Raw genomic sequence first — 23,749 nt, forward strand, 5'->3', positions numbered from 1 at the left:
AGGTTTCTGAACATTTAGGCATACCTAAAAAAATTGATGTGTGTGTGATTTATGTCTGCATTTTTGTCCACGTTTTTGGGCGCACGGATAAACCGATTTAAATGGTTCAAAAAACATTCGATCCTATTGGTATTGAGATGTGCTGATTAGTTTTTGGCAAAGGCAGGTCCAGCCGTTACAGAGATACGGAGCAAAAGTGCAGAAAATAGAAATCGAGTTTTTGAGAGAACTGTGTATCCGTTTTGAATGATACAAAAAAACATTCAATTTGTAATGATGGGGAGAAATGGTGATTAGTTTTTGGCAAAGGCAGGTCCAGCCGTTTTGGAGATACCGAGCTAAATGTGCGAAAAATGGCAGTTTTTGAGAGAACTAAGCATCCGATAAAAATGATTCAAAAACTTTCTGCTTGTGTTGACAAAACAATTGCTTTTGATTTTTGTTTTGTTATAAAAAAATAATTCAGATTTTAATTTTAATTCTGGCTAAAGTTCTAACTCCCTTATATACTTAAATAAGTAATTCTAACTTTGCAATTCAGTTTAATATAATCTTATTAATATTAGTCAACGTTACAGTATAGTTACAGTATTCATAATAGTCTATTTGAAAACATTTAATATTTTTTGAACATTCTGTTACGGTACGGGAAGTTCCAGCAATTTGCCTTAAGGCACGATGCCATACACCACTATTTTGGATTTTTAAATTTAAATCTACATAGGGAGTACGAAAACGAAAGTACCAAACATGTACCCACATGTACCAACGTGCATTTAAATTAGGTTGCCGACCCCTGATTTTTTTCTCTTTGTTTTTTTTATAATTTACTTGTGGCAAGCCGATTTTGTTACATGTGCTTGTTAACCTTAAAATAAAGCTAAATAACTTCATTGTTTCTATAAACTTAACAAAAACATTATTACTGTTGTTTTCATTTTAGATTAAATAAAATAAACAACAAAATGGATGTTTTCGAAGTGCGGCAAACTTTAACAAAAGTAAACAAATAGCCTAATTTAATTGACTTCACATTTTGTTATATTTATTGGTTTTATTTTAAATTTTCAGGGACGGTCTTTTATTCGCTAAACAAGATATTAAAAGCAGAAGAAAAGATTTTTGAGGAAGAACCGATTGTATCTTGTCAGTTTTCATGGAATAAGGTTTATGATTATAAAGCCTGTGATTTTTGTATGAGGTCATTAAGATTTAATTTCAATTATCTATAGATAAAGCACATCTTAAATCTATCTTCAAAATATCATTAGGAATTGTAGGTCCATTTAGAGTCATTTATATCCTACTAAGATATTTTTTCTCTCATACCCGACACTTTTCCGTCTGTCTGATATGTATTAAATTTATATTAAAATTCAAATAAAAAGCCTTTAAATAATTTCTGAATCTTCATGAGTGTGAGAAATTGCTGTCAATATTTTTGATGTAGTAATATTTGAAGAACTTGATACTAAAATTTTGAAAATTAATAAGGAAAACTCTTAAAGCAAAACATAACTGAAATATTTGAATTTGATACATATATCAATTAAAACAAATGGTATTTTCTATAAACCTTACCTTTTATTTAATACTCTTAATGTTATGATGAAATACTATAATGCTTTTTTATTTATTTTTTCCAATAATCAATAATAAAAAATTCAATTTTACAGTCCATTGGAAACTGCCGAAGAGAATGCCAAACGCCTTTCTGCAGACAACTCATTGGAATTGCCATTTAAATCATCTTGTTCTGTCGACCCTCTGCAGCATGTTAAATGTTTTCAGTGTGGAGAATTATTTTGCAGCCAAATTTGTTTAGACAAAGCTAATGAACTTTATCATTCTTATATATGCATTCCGATTGATAGTGATCATCCTCTTAAAACTTTGGAGGATGCATGGAAGTTAGTAGCACACAGAAAAATAAATGTTTTACTCTAAATAATATTTAGTTAATTGAAACATTATTATTATTCCTTTGTAGAAATATGCACTATCCTCCAGAAACATGTTCAATTAATTTGCTGGTCCGGATATTGGCTATTATTAAAAGCTCAAAGAGTAGAGAAACATTAGTTCAAGATTTACAGAATTTTGCAAGTTCTCTAGAAAACAAAAATGATCGTATTGCACATAAAATGTTAGGTGATAAATTTGCTCAACAATTAGAAAGCTTATATTTGTTACTACTTGATGCTGTCGGCCACGATAAATCAGATTTAGAACAGGTTTGAGATTTGGCTTTTATAATTAATATAGGCAATATTGAAATACAATACATTTTTCAAAAATTATGCAATGTTCAGAAAAAATTTATATTTTTTTTTTCTAAAGAAAAGTTTCTTAATTATTTTCTTAAAAATACAATAACTGTATACAAAATTGTTATTTATATCTATTACAGTTTTTTTTATTATATATATTAATTGTTTTCTTAGTTTTTGACTCCTGAAGGATTTCGATCATTGTTTGCAATTATTGCAACAAATGCACAAGGAATTGGAACAAGTTCTTTTGCAAATTGGGTAAAAGCAGTTGAGCATTTAGATCTAGATGATGATAAAAAAGCACATTTGGATAAAATCATTGATGATGTTTATGAAAAGATGGATAAATGTTAGTATAATATTATATTATACATTATATATTATAGTATATCTAGTTTGAGCAAAAAATTATTATATGATATTAATTATCTACTATTGCACTATTTTATTATATTTTTTTCTTAATTATAGATGTAGGTACATTTTTAAATTGCGAAGGATCAGGATTATACAAATTACAAAGTACTATAAATCATAGCTGCGTACCAAATGCACAAATTACATTTCCATTTGGCAATCATAAATTAGTTTTAGAATCAATCAGAGATATCAAAAAGGGTGAAGAAATATGTATCAGTTATGTAGATGAATGTGTTTTAAATAGTTCTAGATACACAAGACAAAGGGTAACTAGATCCAATAATATAAAGCTGAATAAAATTAAAATAACTGATGATGATTTTTTTTTTCAGATTCTATCAGAGAATTATATTTTTATATGCACTTGTGAAAAGTGTGAACTACAAGCAGGTGATCCTGATGTAACATCTGAGGAAGAAAGTGATGAAGATGTTTCTATGTAATTTTCATTATTATAAAGATTGATTGGTTGTTATATTAAAATTAAATTATAATGAATATAACTTATTACTTTTAATTATATTTTTGCCTAAACCATTCAAATATATAAGATAGAGCCAATTTGTATATAAATGAATGCAGATTTTTATCCTGATAATTTGTAAAAGTGAAATTTAAATGAATTAATTATTATTTGTACTACAAATGGATGCATGTTTTGATATTAAGAAAAATGTTATGATTTTATTGAAATTTTGAGGTTCCTTTGGAAGAGTAAAAGTTCCCTCAAAAACTAGGTGTAAGTGGAAAGGTGTATGAACTTTCCAATACATATGAATAATTAACATAATGAATAAAAATTGAGATTTAAGGATTTAGCTATTTAAATAAAATTTTCAACTGTTATTTTATTTATTTAACCTTTATATTGAAAAAAAAACTAAAAGCGCGGTTCATTATTTCAAATTTTAATGAATTTTTGTAATTTTGTAAATAAGAAAGATGAAAGATATTTAAAGATAACGATTTATAAACAAATTATCTATGATCGTACATTTTCGTTTTTCGCGCGAAATCGACGTGTGCTTTCGTGTTAAGAAAATTGACCTTGTCCAATGACCGCAGATTATTCTTTGGAATCTGGTAACACTGCATTCCAGAAATTTGTTTGTATGAAAGATTCGACAGGTGTTTGACATATGAAACTTATTTATGAAAGAAACAATAAATATTTACATTTAACGAAGATCTTTATTGCTGTCAAACATTTCCAACAACATACTCTAATTATTAAGTCATTGTTTAAATGGAATCGTTATTCAAATCGGTATTGTTTAACAATAACTATGGTGAACATTATACATGAATGTTGATTATTATTGTAATGCCTTGCCATGGCAGAATTCTTACCTATATGTGATGTATTGTTTAATGTAATTTCTCTTGCCGGTTATTTTTGTGATGTAGTGTTTGATGTTGTGATGGGATATGCTTTATTAGATAGAGGCTATTTAAGATGTTTCTGTGCAGTTGTTTTATTAGTCGGAGGCTCATTGATATTATCACAGGTATATTATCCAAGAGTTATTAATATATTGTCCAAAATGTTTTATGATTATTGTATAACAACATTATAAGAATAACTTTTATACAATTGTGCAAATGAATATTTTAAATATTTCTGTCCCGCAATATATCTGGATGATAATTTTCATAAACTATTAGGTTCAGGAACTGCATATTGCACAAAATATACATTGTGAACCATATAATAAAATTATAATATATTATAAGTAAATTTTACATCTTGTTCCAAATCTTTTTAGATCATTTCATTAAGATGGTATCTTAAACCGAAAATATCCAATAAACTTCCAAACAATGTGCAAGAGCAAAAGAAACATCATAATATAGTACTTACGGCTGTTATAGCGGTGCACTGCTTGCAATTAGGAGTATTATGGAGATACGCTAAACTGTTTATTCCTGTTGACTTGAAAAATGTTAAGCATGAAGTACGAGATTTGTGTAAGTATATATTTTACATAAAAGAACTTTATTAAAAAGTGCATAAAACACAATGATTCAAATGCCTCAATTCTCGAATATGTATGTTCTATTTTATTTTTCAGGTATGCTTAGGATTCAGCATGGATTTTGCCAAGCAGCTCCTATGCTATTGTTGCAACTATATCTGATGTCTGACCGTTTCATGAATGATTCTGATTCAGACACTATTATATCAGAAGCTGATACTGCATTCTTTGATATGAATACAGTTGCAGCTTCTTTATCATTATTCAGTGTTTGTTGGTCTTTAGCGAGTTTTAGCAAGAATGTGCGATTGCAAAATGTCCACAGATTAGTTTGACATGGCTTGGAGTCATTTTTCAGGTATACAGAGTTGTTATTTAATATTTAGGTGTTTATTTGAAAGCATCACATACTTGTTTGTGTTCATTGTGTGCTTATTGATGAAGGTACTCTGATAAAAAATGTAAGAACTATTTTTATACTTTATATGTTGCAAAAACCATCTTAATTTTCAATCAGAGTACTTTTATATATGTTTTATTTAAATTCCATCTATGTTATGATGTTTGTCAGTGTGTTGTTAATTTTATTTGTGTCTCATTCAGTTTTTGTGGCGTCTGGGTACTGTTTGCTCACGTGTTACAGCACTCACAGTTTATGCAACTTTGTATGCACATTGGGTTTTTCTCGTCATAGGTATTTGTTAAACATAATTCATTAATATTGTATATGTTATAGAAACAAATGTATTGTTTAAGTAAAATGATTGATGTAGTTTCTGCACTTTTTTTGGTAGGAACTTATGCAACAAGCTTATGTACTTTGCATGATCATTTTTATTAAAGATTTGCTTAGAAATTGTTATCAATATTTTATTTAATTTGATACCAAATAATTAATGATATGTGCTTAAAAAGTATATGCTCATTGTTCTTTTATTTAGGATTACATTGGATATCCATGTTTTTGTGGCTAATATCACCGAGAAACGTTTTTCATGGAGAAAAATTCTCAAGGAGCAAAAAATGCATGATTGCTGCATTGATTTCATTTATTTACGTTTTTGCCTATGTAAACCTTCAGGAAGTGAACCACAAAAGAAAGATGGTAATTTTTTTTTTTTATTAAATGATAAAACTATTTGTACTTGAAAAACTACAATAATTTTGTTACAGGTCACTTTTTATGTAGTCATGTTTTTGGAGAACACACTACTTGTAAATTTATGGCTAGTAGGCATATGGTCAATTCGCCCAGCAAGATGGTATTTGGTACCACTTTTTATTATTGGCTGTTTTGCAATAGGACTACTATTTATGATGTTATATTACAGGTACCAAAATGGGTTTTATATAATCTTGTAGAAACTAAAAGTTGTCTGATATGTATAATTGAATTATTTTTCCTTACTTCCTACTAGGTTTTTCCATGTTCGTAGACTTGGCTATGAAGATGGTGGTAGACCACCTTCAGTTAATAGAAATTTATGTAGGAATCCAAGCATATGCAAAAATCTATGTAAGTGCAAAGTAACAAATAATTCTACTAAAGTTCAATGTGAACAAGACCGAATAAGCGAATTGCAATCAACACAATTACATAATGTGCCAGGTGTATTTAATTGCCGTTTCACAAATCCAGTAGGAAAGTGAGTACATTTGATAAACTTTAATTTCTTAATTCAGAATACACAACTAGAATATTATTTTATACACTACTAAAATTTCATAATATAATACACAAATTCAAATAAAATTTTTAAAATTTAATTGGTCACAAACAGCAATGTTTTAAATTGAAATGATTTTTTTTAAATGTCTTATAAAATCTGATTAAAGTGACTTTTTTATATCATAATACCAAAGCAGTACCAAACGAAAGAAGAAGAAACCTACGTCTTTCATTCCACCACCAGCTGCAATTGACACAGCTTTGCCACCAGTATCTGGCCCAGAAAGTATACCGTTTTGGAGAAAACCATTGCCAAATTTGCACATTCATCAGGGAGGTTCTAGTGAAAATGAAGGCAGTTCTGTAAGCAGTCGTATTAATATTTATCAAAAACTGCAAGAAAAGAAACAAAAGCAACTTGCTGAACTGAAAATAATAGAAGAAGAGATTAGGCAAGGAAAATTGGGTGGACCAACTAATAAATCTCAGGATAATTTTTCAACCCTACCCAGACAGCCAATTCCAGTCTCTAAGAAACATAATGACATTCAACCTGTGGTGTGGGGTTCAACAACTCCTGAATTGGAAAAGAATTTTGAGAATCTTAATAATATAACAAATAATGGTTGCTTGAATTATCAGGGACATGCTATACCTAATTATAATATGTTGGGTTCTGATATTTTGTACAACAGTGATATGTACATACATGATTTGAATGAATTTCAAAGACCTTGTCAAAACAATGGAGATGCATCACCAGTATCACAAATTTCTGCTACAGAAAGCAACTCATTGACCCAGAAGACATTGTCACATATACATATGGCACAAGAGTTTTCATATCCAGAAAATATTCAAGTTTATAGTACAAAAGAGCCAAACTCTTGTTTATCAAATTATAATGATAACTTATTCTTAAAAGATACTACAAATAATGATAAGAAAAGCCATACTGCGATTGGAATTCAAAGCCATAGTCCTAAGCTGCCTGAGCTTTCAAGAGGTTGTGATAGGCGCAGTGCTAATTTCAGTACAAATCAAATAAATGAGAAAGTAAAAAATCACATTTCTCAAAATCCATATGTTGTTACAAATTCATTTCACTACAATGTTATACCTCCACCTAAAACAAAATTAGAGAGACAGAAGTTAGATCAAAGCAAAGCTCAAAGATCTCGAACACCAGAATTATTGTTATCTCCTCATTATTTGAACAATGCTGGTTCTTATATAAATCAGAGAGAGCCAAATTATAGGTATGTTAAGTAACAAATCGAAATATTCCAAAATATGATCCATTCTTTTTTATTGTTACAGTATTTTAAATGCTTTGAACGATAATGGCCATTCATCCCAACACATGAGAAAGCAAGATTATGGCAAACCACATCAAAATCATTTGGAGCAAGATGATGATTACAATGGAGAAGCGGCACATAGTGATATTGACAGCCAGGTTTTTAATATTCAATATATTAATATTTAGCACAATTAATAATACAACAAAATATCTGTATCAACTATAGTTTGACTACAAAACAATAATTTCCATTGAATATATTTTGCAATAGGCTTTAAAATATGTACAGTCCAAAAATTACCATTAATTGCTTTATATATTTTAATAACTAAATTGAATCATGAATTTAAAATAGGTATCTATTCCTCGTTCATATACATTACCCAGAGAATTCAAATACTATAAGAGAAACCGGTGCAGAAAAAGTAAAAACGAGCATGTTGCAAGCACAAATAGTAGTGATGGTTAGTATAAATGGTTTGCTCTTATTATAACTTACATTTTAAAGCGGATCTTAATTTAGAATGTAATATTTTATTATCTATAAGTTATAAGTCTATAAGTTGTGATACTAATGTATAAAAATTTAAAATATATTATAATATTACTTCTATAGTAATTGTCCTTAATAAATATAAATATTAATTCCTATTTTATTCATTTTTAGGAGATGTTGACAGTGGTGATGATGATGAATATTTGAACAGGTCTTCTATTCTGAATCAAAATAAATTATCAAATAGACTTAGCGGTCAGCATACACCGATCTTAGAACATATGCATGCTAATATTGGAAATTGTAATCATCGAGATAAATATAACACTTGTGAAGAATCAGCTGAAGAGCACTTGAATTATAGCACATCAATTAGACCAAGTAGTATAGGAAGAAAAAAATAGAGAAATGTATTCTACCACAAGTTTTTCGAATGGTAGTGAATATGGGGCAATAAATTTTTCAAATGGAGAATTATCAATAAATCCAAGACATTCTAGAGTAAGACATTATTGTAATGGACCAAGACCCGAAACTAAGTTATAGAAAGATTTTGAACTATATATAAGTTAATAAATATGGTATTTAATTATTTTGTATTATATTTTAAAACCTTCATGAATTGTAAATAACACAGAGACTTTCTTAGATGAGAAAATGTATTTATTAGGAAAATGAAGACTGCCATATATGTATTTATTTAAAAATCTTTATTATATAATTGTAGCTATATTATTATGAGATAGAAATAAATTATTTATATACAACAGAAAACGAAATTGATTTTAATTGGATTTTTAACTTTCCATAAGGTAAGTTATAGTAAAGAGCCAAAAATCAAAAATGAAAATTTTTGCATACCTTCACGTTTCAGAGGGTCCGATTTGGCATACTTCAGAAAAAATGATGTGTATGTGTGAAAACATTATTTCGTCTACGATTTCGGGCGTATGGATCAACCGATTTGACTGGTTCAAAAAACATTCGATTAGTAATGTTGGGGAGAAGTTTTAGGGAGAATTATTATATTTTATATTTATATCAATTAATATATTTCATTAAGGTACGGGAAGTTCCAGCAATTTGCCAAGACACGATGCCATACACCACTAGTTATTATATGTATGTCTAAAATTAGAGTAATCCATGAATCATGAATAGCTTCATTTTTCATAAATAACTAAAGGTAAACATAGTCTTTGAATACAGTTAACAATTATAACTAATTATAATTTGTTTACCTATTTTGTTAAAATCCTTCTCCCGTGTAAATTAAATATTGTCTGCTGTCTGTAACGTTAATTAAATTTAAAAAATATAAAATATTAATTAATATATGACCAGCTCTCTCACTAAAATGCGATAAGAATGTATTTTCTATTACGTTGGTAGTACGTGCTGATAATTTTTGCGCTTTGTTTTCAGAAGCATTTTCCTTGTGTTGGTTCAAATGGTTCCGTCATTTTGTGAATGATGTTATTTTGAGTGTATTTTTACACATAATTTAATAAACAAATGATTTTAAAATTTGTTTAATTGCGTGAAACAATATATAATTATTGCTATATAGTGTTGTTAAGTGTGAAGATTTAAAATATAAGCATATATACAAAGGCACAATGAGTACTAACCAACATTTTAGTTTGAGATGGAACGATTACTTACAGCACATCACGAAAGCCTTCGATAGCCTTCGTTCCGATGATAATTTTGTTGATGTTACTTTAAGTTGTGAAGGCAAACGGATTCATGCGCATAAAATGCTATTATCTGCTTGTAGTACATATTTTCGTGATATATTGAAGGAAAACCCTTGCCAGCATCCAATAATAATATTGAAAAATGTTAAGTACGACGATTTGCAGGCACTAATAGATTTTATGTACCAAGGAGAAGTCAGTGTGGTTCAAGAACAATTGACATCATTTTTAACTACTGCTGAACTTTTGGCTGTTCAAGGATTGACGAATGGTTCAGTTGATGACCACCAAATACGAAGTCATGGAGTAACAGTAAGCATTTAATTGTTATTCACATTTACAGAATGTACTTGTTTTCTGACCTCCGAAATATAATATTGCAATGTAATCTAATAGCTATTTGAGTCGAGCAGTACTACTAAAACACAACCCCTACAAATCTAGTAACATTAGATTTATTTAATGCCTGCCCATAATAATTTCATAATCGAACTTTATTTATAATTACAAAACTTATTTATAGTTACAAAAGAAACCTGCAAAACCTCAACAGTTTGTTGTGACTCAGACATTAAGAGCAACAAGTCCAAGTAATAGGATCAAGAAAAGAAAGCTATCAAAAATACATATTGACAAAGAAAAAAGTTTAAGAAAAGAAACTTCTGAAGCCTCAGACGTTTCCTATGTGCCGATCGTAATGCCTAGTGCAAAGTAAGTGTTCTGATTATATTTATTAATAGTATTTGTATTTAAATTTACTTTTTTAAATAATATATTGTTTCACATATATTATATTCATGTAACTTTTCTAATATCAGGTAGAGATTCCAGAATATTTTGAACAATCTGCAACTAATAATATATCAGTGGGATTTGATGATAGCGATATTGGAGAAAATTGTGAATATATTGAAGAAACCCATGACAATGATGTAAAAAACACAAGTGATGAAAATGTCTGTACAGTATACAGTCCGGACCAAACAGATGCAGGTATGAACCATTTTTAATATGTCATTTGTTTGAAATTGCCAAAATTTTCTTTTTTATAAAGTGGTTGTTATTGTATAATATAGTATTAAAATTGCTTCATTATATAACACATTCATTTATTTTTATCACTGCCAAATGTTGTAAATTCCATTGTGCCTCATTTCAATCAATTTTTAAATTGCAGGAACACAAGAAGAAATAGAAAACCCCAGTACATCAGAAGGCATTCAACAGGATTCGAGTTTACAAGGTAGGCAGAAAATAATACTAATATTCTGTTCGAATTATTCATATATTCACAATCAACTTGCGGCATTCCCCTTTTACTTTGTTCACTTGTATAGAAATTTAATCAAATACGATACGTCTTTAAAATTATACAATAATGTGTAAACAAACAGCAACCACATTACGCCGAATATACTTTCTTATCCATTCTACTTTGAGCATTTAGTATAAAATGAAAAATATTAATATAACTTTATCTCATGCTGTTAACCTGCAATTATATAATTTTTTTTGTGGATTAAATTTCGAGCTCAATATGTTTCCAAGTGCAACGCTCTTAAATAGAAAAGAACTCTTAATGTGTAAATAAGGAAATAAATAAAAATATTAAAATATGGTGACAAATATAAAGTGAGTGTATTATGTGAAGTGTTTTATTTCAAAGGGGTAAGTATAAATTAATTTCTTTTAGAGTGATAAATTTTGCAACAGTAATGAAATAAATTTGAAGTAAGAGGAATAGGATATAAATCACATATAATTAGTTCGAAAGTTCAGACCATTTAACAAAAATTCACTTCCATAGTATAAATTAAAGGTTATTATTTGCTTATGCAGTATGTTTGTTGAACAATTTTTATTATAATTGTTTGAATTTAAATTTGTATAATAATATAAAATATAATATCAATTTTGATAAAATCCATTACTAATTTGTTTGAGTGGAGAATATGTTTAAACTGCCTGATTAATTTTATTGCTACTTTAATACTTCAAGATTAGGCAGTTTGATTGTGCAATGTGATGGTGAAGGAATTTATCTATATTTATGTGAAATTTGTGTTACCAGAAGACTAAATAAAACATTTGAACCGAATGCATAATTGTTCTAGATCTGAATATCACAAAAACGCTGACATATTCAATTTCTCAAAAGGAAGCTCAAAAATATACCTGTGAGATATGCCATAAATCTTTCAGACATCCAAACAGTTTGAACCAACATAAACCGTCCCATTCTTCTGAAACAGTTTGCCAGATTTGTAACACTAGACTATCTAGGAAATACGATCTAAAAATTCATCTGAAGAAGGCACATAAAATTGTAGTTATTCAAGAAAATATCAATGATAGCTGATAATAATAATATTATTATTAATTAATAATATTATTATAAAGTGATGATTTCTAAATATAAACACTGTAAGACGAAGAAAGAATTGATCGAATTTGTAATTGAATATTACAATCACCATAACAAGACCAGTGAATGATATCTATGTACAAATTTTAATAATGAGTCATAAAAGATTATTTTGAAAAATGCATTTTTTATTAGATATTTTTGCAACATTTGCTGCAAACATATGCAATAAAATCATGTAAAGTTGTTTTATTTTTCTTAGATGTTCAAATATAATCTCAAAAGTATATTTAGATTGAGTGTATTAGTTCAAATATTAGAACATATAGTTATTTTCTTTTTTTTCCTTTTTTTTTCTTGGAAATACACCTTTTAGAAGTGTATGTTATATTTTGAAATTTTAGTTATGTTAAGTAGTGCACTTTAACCATATTTGCCTTTTTGTAATTTATTATTGATGTACAGTTTATTTTATAATATATGTTGTTCTTTTACTATTAAATAGTTTCAAATATTTTTTGTTATTTTTGAACATACTTTTCTTCATTCAAGGGCATTGTTGCTTTTTTTAAAATATTTAAGTAATATATTGGGTTGTCCGGAAAGTAACTTCGTTTTTTTATAGACATTTTGGCACGTAATTTTCGTACCATAAACAATTTATTTAATAAATTATGTATTGGCAGTTTTGGTCGAACATCTTTTGTCATATTTCTGGTATTAGCATAATTCTTAAATCATAAATCTTTTGGTCGTTATTGGCAAAATGCTGATCAAAGTGCTTTTTGATAGGCTGATTTGAGGTAAAGGATTTACCGCCTAAAAATTTTTTTAGTGACCGGAACAAATAATGGTCCGATGATGGTATGTCTGGAGAATCTGATGAATGTGTCATTGAGTCCCATTCAAGCTACAAAAGCTTCTGGCGATTGACCAAACTTATGTGAAGTCTTGGTTCCTATCTTATACCATGCTTGTGGGTTAATTCCGACCTTGTCTATTGAAGTATATCATTTAGTTTATCCACCTGATGATATAAGGAATCCGAATTAACCGTCATGTTATCTCTGGAAAAGCTGAAAAATTAACAACTCCTTTAAAACCTCACCAAACATACTGCATCACCTTTTTCTGGCAAATTTCAGCTTTGCACCTGTTTTGAGCAGGTTCTTCTTTTTTGTTGCATGGGCAATTGTGTGTATTGTATTCTTTACATCCCATTTGACATTCCTAGTGACAATTCGCTTCAAAACCTGATAATTTTCAAGACATTTCAGAGGCGAATCGCGGACGCCAGTGCGACGACACAGATTTCTTTCTATGAGAACCATACATTGAGTTTCGAGGAAAATCTCGGACATTTTGAGTGGCCAATAACTGTTAAATTTGATAAATTTTTACTCAATGGGATCTCATATGTTGTTATTTGTCGGCTTGCATCAACTAATGCTTTTCTCGCGTCTTTATCAGCTTCAACCATACTTATTGGACATCAAAATACCAAGAATGAAATTTAGCAAACCAATTTTGGCACTGTCGTACTATCAACACGTCATTTCCGAACACATCGGTCAATTTCATTTTGGCCTAAACAGTTTTTTTTACCTTTTCTATAGCAAAAAAGTAAAATATGTCGAAAATGCTGCTTAATTCTTTTCGTATTCAAAGTGGCACCATCCAAAAAATTACTGCATGTAATTGATTAGAATTTGTTACACACAAGCCTTAAAATATAAGTTTTTAAATCATATATTAATTATTATAGGGCTTAAGTGTGATGTTAGGTTAAAGAAAATATTGTTCAATTCTGGTTCAATACTTAACGAAGTTTCTTTCCGAACAACCTTGTATTTTTAAATTACTTCTTAATAACTTTTTATGCAAATTGATTTGTGACCGCAATCATTTTCTGAACAGAAGAAAGCTTTCAATATATAGATTGCTAATGTCTTCACAATAATTAAAATGCTTGAAATGTATATATCTATATATATATAATATATATATATATATATATATATATATTTGTATATACTGTCAATGATTAATTTGCAAATTACCTTAAGCTTCACCGAATATCGTTATGAGATCATTGATCATTTAAGCTTATTACTACAATTGTTTTTATAAGATTTACAAAATTGTAGAAATATCGTGCGCATGCATGTTTCTGTAATTTCGCAGATTCGGCGGAACTAAGGTTTCGTTGCCAAGTTTGTTGGAAAGGATTCCGGCATCCGATGTCCTTAACACTTCACAAGGACCTTCATAGTGGCAAGACGCAATGCCCGGTGTGTGGCAAATCATTTTCCCGCATCTACGACATGCGAATTCACCTTAATCGAATCCATAAGGTCACTTTTAGATTAGACGCCAAACTTCGAATTAAGGACCGAAATTCTAAGGGCAAAATTCCATCGCCTACTGATGATATGATCGCTGAATATCTGGACGAATCGTCCAATGATTAGGTCATTCGTGCAAAACCTATTATAAAATAAAGCTTGTATTATATATGTTAACTACAAATAAGATAACAGTTGCATTTCTGCAAAGCAACCAGAAATAGGTTCAAAGCCATTTAAAATTGATCCAAGCCATTTTCCTATGGGTTCATTGCTAGAATTTATGTTGTGAAATATGATCCATGTTTCCCATTTTATTGAAATTTAATTTAATAATGCTTTTGAGCAATACTCGAGTAAACTTATGCGTATATGTGTATTATCATATACTACATAAAAAACTGTGATTTTTTAACGAATTGGTTGTTCAAAATTATAATATTATGTAGTATAAATTTTAATATACACTATGGTAGACAGTAGTTTATTAAAGATAATTTCTAATATAATTTTACAATATTAATTTCTAGAAACTTCTTTATTAAGAATTTTTGAAGAATATAATGGATCATCGTTATGAAATTCAATGAAATGGAATATCTATTTTACTAAGTCAAAAGTAACAATATTTTATCAGATTTATTAACCTTAGCGAAAGGGAACTTTATGATATTATTTTTTTTTTGAATGATTTGATATTGTTTATTTTTGTTGTGCCACGTGCTATACTAATATATTAGCATAAAGACAGTTTAAAATTATGATAGAATTGTTAGTTTAATCTTTATTGAAAATCACACATCGTCACTATGAATAATGATTTCTTAAATAAGATTTTTCCTTGAATTATGTGATAAATATTTTGCTTATTTGACTTCTAAAATTATATAATATTCAAACGTTCTTTGATAATGTCCTATTTTTGTTATTGAACACATCAAAATATCTCATGTTTCATCATACTTTGGGTTGTAAATATTATTTGTGCCTTAAAAATTGTATTATTACCTTATTTACGTTATAGTAGTAATGTAAAATATTATTAGAATAAGAAAATCAAACTTTATTGCGGAAATAGGTTGAATTCATTTTGAAGAAAGATGTGATATTTTGTAATAATGTAAATATCAAAATGATATATTCTCAGATATAGATAAGAAAACAATAAGTTTTATTTTTATCTTTGATAATATTTCAGGGACTTAATTTTCTAAAGCAATGAAATTAAAAAAGTTTATTTTGTTCAAACTAAACATTTAATTGATTTTTTATAACATAAATTTACTATGAATTTAACCTATTTATTTTATTTAACTATGAATATGATACATTTTCTTCTTAGCCAAAGCATATTGTAAAATTAATTTTTTTTTCTGTAAATATGTTGTTATATAAAATTATTTGTTCAAAATAAATGACCTTAAATATAATATATTTTTCATATATTTTCTATGCATAATTGATTAATTATTGTTTGTTATAAAAATGAAATTTATATAATGTTAGATTGAACTTTTGTGATTATTTTTGGATCTAATAACGCGGTTATCTGTTGTGGTTTTTTGTATATTAATATATATGTATAAATATATATTTATAAATATATATTTATATATATGTATATATGTATATATATATATATATATATATATATATATATATATATATCATGATCCTACATACCCATGTTTACATACAAATATATACATGTGTATATATATACATGTTACCTATATATATATATATATATATATATATTTGTGTGTATTATAAAATTTTAATATTTCTATTTTCCCGAAAATCCGATTTTCCGCGAAATGTGCATCAGGCACTGGTAAAATGAGACTATCTATTTACCGTCTATGATAACAAGCACCCCACATGTCGCGTGCGTGCAGTAAACTCTTTTATGTTAATCCTTTTATTTATATATGGGGGAGTGCATGAATTTAGTTTAAATCATTGTTAGTATAATAGCAAATAGCAAATGCGCGGAAAATCGGATATATTAAAAATAAATCGTATTGTCCTTTACCAAAAGAGTTTACTGTGCTATACAATATTCTTACGCATGCCGTGTGTCGGTGTTTTGTTGTTATAGACTGGACGGGTACAGCCGGTACGGAAACTTCATTGCATTACCTCAGCGAGATGTGTCAGACGACTTCAGAAGATGCCGTTGAAGAGGACGACACCAGAGAACAAGAGCTCATGGACGCCATAGCATCTGCAGATCCTCATCATCAAATCATCATTAAAAGTGTCCATGACACCAGCGGCTTGTCACCAATCCCTTCCCCAATAGCCGCTCAAGAGATCGAAGTTGTGACTACGAAATTGGAATATTATAAGTCTGATGCAAGTGGAGTTTATAAACTCGAGCCTGGGTCTGCAGTCAGTACACAGACCGGTACAGCGTGGCAGACCACCAGGGGCCCTAAGGCTTCACTGGATAAATCGAGATATCAGTGTGATATTTGTGATCAGTCTTTTGCACATAAAGGCTCTTTGGATCATCATAAATCTTTTCACACAGGAAATACGACATGCCCCATATGTTTAAGGGTGTTTAGCAGAAAGTATACTATGAAGAAGCACATGGAATACATGCATAATCAAGCGAATAATACATTTTAGACTTTAAATAGTGTAAAATAGTGAAATGGTATAAAATATGTAGTTGAGTTGCAACTAGGACATTGAGTCGTATTGATTAATGATTGAGGCGGTGAAATATTTCATATTTTACTACTTCACCTGTGAGTATAATGTTACTCAAAACAAGTTGTGATGCTAGATGTTGAAGCATTATAAAACGATCAAAAATGTTCTTTGTACTATTTTGCACATTTCAAAGTTTTGGGACTATTTAAAAAATTGTTTTCTAAAGTCTGTATGTGTACAGAGGATAAATTTGATGAAAATTATTTAATGCGTTAAAATCGACTTAAGACTTGCCATTATTGATTGTGCTCGATTTTTATTTCAAAATTATTGTCTGTATCTGCTGAAAAGCAAGTAGTTGTTGGATAAAAATTTTACTATTTTTCATTTATTTCAATTCTTTTTTTTCTCAGTAATTTTTTGCATGTCTGCTAGATACATTTGAAGTAGTTAACATTGTAACTATTATTTAATTTATGATTGAAACAGAATTACCAGGCCTAAATAATATGATCTTTCACCGAGAGTGAAAAGTTATGTGAGTAGCATTGAACGACCAAATATAAATTGGTATTGACATTATGTTTGTTGCACCCTGGTGGTTTACATTTGCTACGAATAATACTTTTTCAAATTTATTTATAAATGCTTTGCTTTTATTATTACTATGCTGAAAGATTAAATTAGTATTTGTTACTTGATTTAAATACTAATAGTATATTTATTTATGTTGTGAAAAATAGTCCAGATTTCAATAAATTAATAGTACAGAGGACATTTTGTATAAATATTTGAAGAACGAAATTAGAAATGAATTGACTCTATGATTGAAATAATTTCATATTATATGAAATGAATAATTCAGATATAATAAATTATGAATTTGTAAGATAAAAGCATATTTATATTTTATACTTAAGTTTTACTCTTACCTAATATTACTATTTATCAGTATCAAAAATTATATTCACAAATTGTATTACATTTGTCCAGTTTTTTTCGACAACATATTTTTATAAATCAAAATTTTAATATAATAGATTTTTTGTTTTATTAAGTTTATATATATATATATATATATATATATATAAACACAAAACATATGAACACAAAATAATTATTAAATAGAGATAATTTATTTATATATGAAATTATTAATATGAAATGGGACTGCATAGGTTCTAAAATGTATATTTATGGATGCAATGTACTTTATTGAGAATAAAATAATTTTTAGACATATTAACTTAAGTTTATATATAAGACAGATTAATTATACATTGAGTACATGAAAAATTTATTGAATTTTGGATTTGAAATTTTTATTGGAATGTTTTGTCAAATATGCAAAGTTTCAAATAGAAGTTCATATATTGTATAAAATATGATAGTTGCTTATAGTTTTCAAGTATGTCATATATATTTTGTAAACGTTTATAAAATTCTCACCCAGTAGAGTGAAATGATAAATGCATTTCAATTTTTCCAAACATTAATAAATTATAATTGGCATAACTTATATTTTTATTTTTGTGTGTTGTGATAAAATTACCTGAAAAATTGTTTGGCTCTTGATTACCTTATCTAAATTTTTAGTTATTTTTTTTTACTGGTTTCTCACAAGTAATTTGCACCATAATAAAGCTGTGCTTATTTATAATTAGTATATAAAAATACACAGTATAAACACTTATAAAATGATATAAATATTACCATCTTCCACAACATTATTTTTGCACAAATTATTTTTATGATAACATTCATATTAAATATATCATCTGGTCTTTTATTTTTTACAATTGCAAATATTATAAAACGCTCTCAGCAATGTATTTCGAATATCACATTTGAATATAGACTATCGAATGTTATTATTTGCCAATTCTTTTTAGTCATTTGTATTTTTATTTTTTAGGATTATCATTTTGTAAATAATAAATAATAGTTAAGACAAGATACTAATTGAAGTGGAGTTGGAAAAGTTTTGAATACAAATATGGTAGATTAGAATTGGAATATACTTTGGTTTTTCTGATTTTCACCAATTTATCCATCTCTGCTTCAGTAGTCTAATTTATTAATCTTTTCATGCAGTAGCAGAAAGCACTTTTTTCTGCTCTATGAGAAGAATATTAGATGTAATTAAAGAAAAATAGTTAAGATTGTTAATAAAATTTAAATATATTTTGTTTAAATATAAGTAAATAATGATAAGAAGAATCGGTTCAAATTCTAAAATGTTTTACAAAAATTTACTATATAATTTAAAATATGTTAAGCTCTTTAAGTATTTTCGATTTGAGTTGCAATTTGCTTGTATATAAGATTAGGATTATAAAACCATCTGCACTTTGCAAATCTAACTTTATCGATTTACTTATTTGCTTGATTATTTACAAATTTATATTATTTTCAACTGTGTACAGGTTGTATATTTATCGAATGAAATAAAATAATTATGAAATAAACTGTTTTGTAATTACGGAAAAAGTAGACGGTATAAAATTAAAATAAAAAAAATTATATACAGCCAATCCTTTAAAATTAAATATTACATAATACTATGAAAATTGATAGATAATTTTTGAGTAAGAAGAAGCTTAAATGCAAATAAACAATCGTAATACTTCAATAAAAATTTATTTCTGCTTTTAAAAGTTTTTATAAGACAAACACTCGAAATTTTGTGTGTAATTTTTTGTTTTAGACATTACTTCAGATTATTTATCCATACAAGCTGTTTGTGGTGACCAGAGTGTTGAAATCGAATTTTTGGAGAAGGCAGAAAAAAAGTCTTTTAAAAAATCGCCGCATATTTGCACAACTTGCGGAAAGGCCTTCAAATTTCGGGATTCGCTCTACAAACATAACAAACTGCATTTTGGACAAACTAAATGCCCTGTATGTTCTAAGATTTTGTCCAGGTATTCACACAAGATGAGACATATGAAGACGAAGCACCCGGAATATTTATATAATCCAAGTGTTATGGATAAGGAGTCAAAGATATGTGGTGAATAGTGATTGTTGTATCGTAAATATGACGATAATAAACAAGTGATTAATATGAAATCTTTGATATTGCCTGTATTATTGAATAAATAATAATTAAATGAATTCTGAACCTGAAACGCATCAGGTGCTTCTGGACGGCATCAATGACTTGAGCACCAAAACGAGCTAGTGAATATTGTCCCATGAAAGTAGTAGCTATCTTTAAATTGTGAGCTTTGAGGCGTCCATTAATCACGTGATCGATTTTTTAAGGATTTTTGAACCCTTCCTTCCCCCTTGGTGAAACGTGATGGTGATATTCAAAATTACCTCCCCTCCCCCAGCAAATATCACGTGTATTTTTAGTTACGAGAACAAAACTGTATTTTTTTTTTGAAAACGTTTGGATTGTTTTTGAAAATATCAGGTATAAAATAAATACACGTGATATCTTACTACACCCCTCTCCCTCTCCCGCGTGATATTTCGTGATTTTTTGTCAAACCTCCCCCTCCTCCTAAAAACCTCACGTGATTAATTGACTTCCTCTTTAATTATAGTTATTTTGCCAGATTTTGTCGTTTATAATTTAAAAAATAGTCTTTACATGTTTTCACTATTTCTACTACTTAGAAGTTGTATGATTAAAAATTACATTTTTATATTTAAATTTATTGAATTCTTTTTTGTTCTTTTTTCTGCAAATTATTTCTGCAATTTCAGGGATTTCGTAGTTCTGTTATAAGAGCATTGGTTTTGCGACCAAAAGGGTTTAGGTTCTAGATTCGATCCCACTTAGGACATCCTGATATCAAGCAGTAGTTATATCGGTTTTCACTTGGAAGTATTAGATCTAAATATACTGAGCAATAGCTAATGAAACTTAAGCTCTGCTGTTCAAAAAAAGGATTACTATATTTCTCAAATATATTACTAAAACGATGAATGATGAAGTATGAATGTAAACTAGTGTTATATTATATTGTGCTTTAAGGTGAAGTTGCTAACTGGCGACAGAATAATCTATACGGTGAATTCTTTAGTAACTCGAATAAATGTGGAAAACAAACTTTCACAACAGTAAGTAATTATATCGACTGGAATCAAGCCGCTTCGCTTTTTGGAAATTGCTTTAAATTTTAACATACTTCAGAAAATAAATTTAGATCTTATTGTAAAATGTAAATGTAAATGTAATAGTCCAGTCATTTAAGCTTAATTTAGGTAAGAAACTCGGAATTCGAGATACCCAGCTGTAAGTCTGTAAATACTTGTATGCACCCTGAAAGTTGTCTCAAAACCTACTACATATGGTAGGGTATACGCAACATATGTGGGTTTTGAGACAATTTTTAGGGTGCAAAATACAAGTATTTACAGACTTACAGTTGGGTATCTTGAATTCCGAGGTAGACTTACTATATTTAATGGACTATAAATGCACGTTCTTCAATGTCCATAAATTCATATGGATCAAATTGCATAACATACACAATGTTATCAAGTTTACAGCAGGTACGTTTTCGTCAGAATGCGGCGTTTAGTTGCCGGTGGATAACGTTCGAGTCGATGCTGAAGAGATCAGAGGAATGCATCAAATTAGAAAGCCAAGTAAGTATAATTTTACCTTTTCCACTCGCGAATTGCAGATTTAATATGTTTAATATTTTGCCGCCGGAGAGGATAAATTTTAAAAAGACTTGACGGCATAATAAACAAAAACTAGTAGTGCATCGTGCATTAAGGCAAATTGCTGAAATTTCCTGTATCAAAAATGAATTTTTTTTAAAAAGCTTTGAAATTTTTTGAAAACTAAAAAAAATGGATTTTTGAGAATTTTGAAATTTTTGAAAAAATTGTCTTTTTCAAAAAAATTGATTTTTTATATATTGAACTTTTTTGAAGATTCTGAACTTTTATTCGAAGCCATCGCACTGAGTAGCTGTTTTAGAGACAAAATATCGAAGCGTGCAAGCGCCGCGTCGAAGACTGACGAAAAATGAAAATTTTTATATATCTTACGTTTCAGAGGTTTCTGAACATTTTGGCATACCTTAGAAAAAAATGGATGTATGTGTGTGTGTGTATGTGTGCGTGTGTAAGTGTGTGTGTGCGGATACAAAATTTCGTCGACGATTTCGGGGAACACGGTTCAACGGATTTCAATTATTCAAAAAACATTCGATTTCTATTAATAAGGAGACGTGCTGATTAGTTTTTGGCGAAAGCAGGTCTAGCCAATACGAAGATACGGGGCAAAAAGTGCCAAAAACGGTAACTCAGTTTTCATGAGAACGGAGCGTCCGATTTTAATAATTCAAAAAGATTTTACTTGTATTCACAAGATGAAGTTATGTTCTATTTCTGGGAAGGCAGGTTCAGCGATTATGGACTCTCATAAATATAAGTAAAAAAATGTCATTTGGCGGTCAAAAATGTTTATTGTAAATATGTACATCAAATTATCAGATGTTTTATAGAGATTTTAATAATGTGTACACATTTTGTGTAAATTTTTTTGGGTCCGTACCAAGATTTTTAGTTACGGTACGGGAAGTTTCAGTAATTTTCTTAAGGTTTGCCAAAATGTTCAGAAGGGTTTGAAACTTGTAAAGATACTAGTCTTTATAAAGATTACTAGAACTTATCCTACGGGAAGTTAAAAATTGGTGATTAAAACGAGAATATTGATAACTATTCTGTTACAAAGTAATAATAATAGTTATCAATGGAATGATTGTATAAATTCGTGTATTAAAAACTCAAAGGTTCAAAAAACCTTTGATTCTTATTGATGGAAAGACGTGCTGATTAGTTTTTGGTGAAGGCACGTCCAGCCGTTTCGAAGATACGAGACAAAAAGTGTCAAAAACGGTAATTAAATTTTTGAGGGAACGAAGAACCTGATTTGAATGATTCAAAAAAACATGTTATTTAAACTGGCGGGCTCGACGGTAGGTAAGCGGTTAAGAGCGACGACTTGTTTCAGAGGTCCCGGGTTCGATACCCACTTCGAGCAGCTTGTGTGTGAGGCAGCAGTGAGTGACAACGATTTTCACTTGAAAATATAGATAGCAATATGTTTCCAAGTGAAAATAGCCCTTTTTCGGGATTGCTGCACCAATGAAATGCCAGCCCTATTAGATTAATTCTAATAACAAAAATCATCTAATATGGATGGATTAAACCATTGGGTTACCATCTAAAAATACGAAGTAAGGAGAAGTTTCAGCTCAACAGCTCATGGACGTAATGATGTGTTAAAAAATATAATAAAAAAAACAGATATTGATAATATTCTGTTACAAAGTAATATAGTATACATAGTTATCAATGGAATTATGATAAGAAACTTGGACATGATGGTATAGATTCGTGCATTATTGTACTCCGAATTAGATGCATTACGCATGGTTCTATGGAATTAACCTTGAAGCCTAGAGGTCAAATGTGTTATTATATGAAAAATGTATCTTTTGATCCTGCCCCAACAAGTTTTCTATCAAAATTGTCGAAAGTGTCGCCTCGTTTTGGGTGCGGGCGC

The 23,749-nt window shown here is 28.8% G+C and overlaps 3 protein-coding genes across 3 annotated transcripts in view; all 3 read left to right on the forward strand.

Annotated features, from left to right (window-relative positions):
- The window catches only part of LOC113385085 (SET and MYND domain-containing protein 5), a 35,055-nt gene extending 31,889 nt beyond the window's left edge, over positions 1 to 3,166 (forward strand). The window contains exons 3-7 of the mRNA XM_026622894.1: positions 1,677 to 1,910; positions 1,991 to 2,234; positions 2,445 to 2,622; positions 2,745 to 2,959; positions 3,026 to 3,166. Of these exons, the coding sequence (XP_026478679.1) occupies positions 1,677 to 1,910; positions 1,991 to 2,234; positions 2,445 to 2,622; positions 2,745 to 2,959; positions 3,026 to 3,136 (982 nt within the window). The 3' untranslated portion in view covers positions 3,137 to 3,166. The remainder of the gene's footprint in view (positions 1 to 1,676; positions 1,911 to 1,990; positions 2,235 to 2,444; positions 2,623 to 2,744; positions 2,960 to 3,025) is intronic.
- Positions 3,167 to 3,917: 751 nt separating this feature from the next.
- LOC113384718 lies at positions 3,918 to 8,817 on the forward strand. The gene is given in 12 exon segments (XM_026622481.1): positions 3,918 to 4,201; positions 4,460 to 4,661; positions 4,766 to 4,996; positions 4,999 to 5,027; positions 5,273 to 5,363; positions 5,611 to 5,774; positions 5,843 to 6,000; positions 6,088 to 6,315; positions 6,533 to 7,597; positions 7,659 to 7,797; positions 7,997 to 8,105; positions 8,309 to 8,817. Coding segments are annotated over 12 exon segments (2,823 nt in total). The 5' UTR covers positions 3,918 to 4,027; the 3' UTR covers positions 8,542 to 8,817.
- A 753-nt stretch (positions 8,818 to 9,570) lies between these two features.
- LOC113386212 (zinc finger protein 131-like) lies at positions 9,571 to 14,898 on the forward strand. Its single transcript, XM_026624006.1, has 5 exons — positions 9,571 to 10,149; positions 10,361 to 10,543; positions 10,656 to 10,830; positions 11,015 to 11,080; positions 14,387 to 14,898. Exons 1-5 carry the CDS (start codon positions 9,757 to 9,759, stop codon positions 14,671 to 14,673), a joined length of 1,104 nt encoding a protein of 367 aa, XP_026479791.1. The 5' UTR covers positions 9,571 to 9,756; the 3' UTR covers positions 14,674 to 14,898.
- The last annotated feature ends 8,851 nt before the right edge of the window (positions 14,899 to 23,749 follow it).

Source organism: Ctenocephalides felis, unplaced genomic scaffold, assembly GCF_003426905.1.
Source record: "Ctenocephalides felis isolate EL2017-DRISC unplaced genomic scaffold, ASM342690v1 CF-g0.4_SCAFFOLD_03571, whole genome shotgun sequence".
Lineage (NCBI taxonomy): Eukaryota > Metazoa > Arthropoda > Insecta > Siphonaptera > Pulicidae > Ctenocephalides > Ctenocephalides felis.